This window comes from Cryptomeria japonica, chromosome 7, assembly GCF_030272615.1.
Source record: "Cryptomeria japonica chromosome 7, Sugi_1.0, whole genome shotgun sequence".
In the NCBI taxonomy this organism is placed as follows: Eukaryota; Viridiplantae; Streptophyta; class Pinopsida; order Cupressales; family Cupressaceae; genus Cryptomeria; species Cryptomeria japonica.
In genome coordinates, this window is record NC_081411.1 from 456,122,183 (window position 1) to 456,124,687 (window position 2,505).

Sequence of the window (2,505 nt, forward strand, 5' to 3'; positions counted from 1 at the left end):
ATTAAATAATAAAGATTATTTAAATTAAAGGATAAAATCACAATTAATTAAATAATAAATATTTAATTAATATTTAGAAAAGAGTTAATGATTAGATGATCAGAGATAGAAATTGAGTAATTAGTAATTTATTTAAATAATAAAGATTATTTAAATTGGGAAATTAATCATAATTAATTAAATAATAAATATTTAATTAATATTTAGGAAATGATTAAAATGATTAAATGATGATAGAATAGGAAAATAGAATAATTAATAAGATGATGAGGAAATATGAAATTAGAAGAAATAGATTAATTAAATTAATTAAATAATAAAGAATATTTAATCAAATAGAGGAATAATTAGTACATGATCAATGAGATTGTTTTAGGTGTCTACAGATTTTAACATCTCATACAAGGGTTTCCGAATTCCACGACCCATGCGCAATTGGGAAGAAGGAAGTATTACACCAGAACTAATGAAACTTGTGTCTAAAGCTGGCTACAAAAAGCCATCTCCCATTCAAATGGCTGCCATTCCTCTTGGCCTTCAGCAGAGGGATGTTATTGGTATTGCAGAAATAGGATCGGGAAAGATTGCTGCATTTGTATTGCCCATGTTGACATATATATCAAGGCTCCCTCCTATGACGGAGGAAATTGAAGCTGAGGGACCTTATGCAGTTGTTATGGCCCCAACAAGAGAACTTGCACAACAAATAGAAGAGAAGACTATTAAATTTTCCCATTATCTGGATATTCGAGTGGTTTCAATTGTTGGAGGTCAATCCATTGAAGAACAAGGTTTCAAGCTATGTCATGGATGTGAGATTGTAATAGAAACTCCTGGACGCTTGCTGGACTGTCTGGAAAGAAGATATGCTATTCTTAATCAGTGCGACTATGTTGTTTTGGATGAAGCAGATCACATGATTGATATGGGCTTTGAACCTCAGGTTGTTGGAGTTTTGGATGCAATTCCTTCAAGTAATTTGAAGCCTGAGAATGAGGATGAGGTGCTAGATGAGAAGAGGATATATAGGACAACATACATGTTCAGTGCAACAATGCCATCTGCTGTTGAACGCTTAGCTCAAAAATATCTTCGAAATCCTGTTGTGGTCACCATAGGTACTGCTGGCAAAGCAACTGAGCTGATAGCTCAACATGTGATAATGTTGAAGAAAATGAGAAGATGGGGAGACTTCAGAGGTTGTTAAATGACTTGGGAGATAAAACAACGATTGTATTTATCAACACAAAGAAAACTATAGATTCTTTATCAAGGCAATTGGATAAATCAGATTATAGAGTGACCATACTTCATGAGGGTGCAGGAGACCCACGTGAATTTGTCAGAGTAACATCAGGACTTCGGGAGGAATAGAAAAAGGCTATTCCGACCCTTGACGAAGATAAAGCGCCTGCAGGGATATCGGTGTGAATTATACCGATAAAGTAACAAAAGAAAAATGCATCGAGTTGTTGGTAAAACTTAAAAACACTTACCTTGATAATTGAAAGTTACATCGATGAACTCCGAGCAGGTGAAGGTAATGTTATTTTAATTCTGCTAAGGAGGAAGGATACACTTATTCTTTCCTTGGCATATATTTCACAGGAAGTATTCCTTACCCTAAGTTGGATATAATGTTTTATTTATCATCTCTTAAAACACAATGATTTTATTTCTTGCAAAATTACTTTGGTAAGAATCATATTTATTTTTTAGTTACCTTTTGAATAATTATAAATGAATATATCTTGTCAAAGGGAAATTACATAGATGCTTTGAGGTAGAAGTACCTATTGATATTTCTTATCATTTTTTCATAAATATTGATACCATAAATCAATAAATTGAATAATTTATTGAATTATTTATTAGGGTAAAGTTAATAATTTGGCAATGTATCTTCTTGGTGATATTCTATAATTAAGGGGTGATATGGTTATATCATATAATAATGATTTGATTAGTTTCTTGCAAGTGTACATCCCACATAATAAACTACTTCCAAGGGAATCGAAGTTGCCCTATTAAGTGAAAAATGTATTCTTATGGTATACAAGAGGGAAGTATATTCTTTTATATATCACCTTTTTACCTTATGTTATCATTTGAATATACATTAGGGTAAATTATAAAGAGTTTGATTCACTTTTATGATGATATGTTTTCCTAATCAAATTGAAAAGTGAAAATATATTATTGCAAAGATGGAATATTTATCCAAAGTGATTATTTCCAAAGGGAAATTTATATGGTTAATGTTACTTTTGAAAAGTATATTTGAAAATCATATGAATATTAGGGATTATTATTTACGTAAACATTTTCCCTAGAAATTTATTTGTAGGAGCAAATTATTAAATATCCCTAGCAATATGAGTTTTTGATAAATCAATAAATTGATTACATTATTTAGTGTGCAAGATGATCACATATGAAAGTTTACATTTATTCCTAAAAGCACATATTGAGGAGGGAGTATTTCTCACTGACAATCTTTATTTA

The 2,505-nt window shown here is 30.7% G+C and overlaps 1 protein-coding gene across 1 annotated transcript; it reads left to right on the forward strand.

The window, feature by feature from the left end:
- Window positions 1-466: 466 nt before the first annotated feature.
- On the forward strand, window positions 467-1,296 carry LOC131065669 (DEAD-box ATP-dependent RNA helicase 21-like). The gene has a single exon (XM_058000255.2). It carries the CDS (start codon window positions 467-469, stop codon window positions 1,205-1,207), a length of 741 nt encoding a protein of 246 aa, XP_057856238.2. The 3' UTR covers window positions 1,208-1,296.
- The last annotated feature ends 1,209 nt before the right edge of the window (window positions 1,297-2,505 follow it).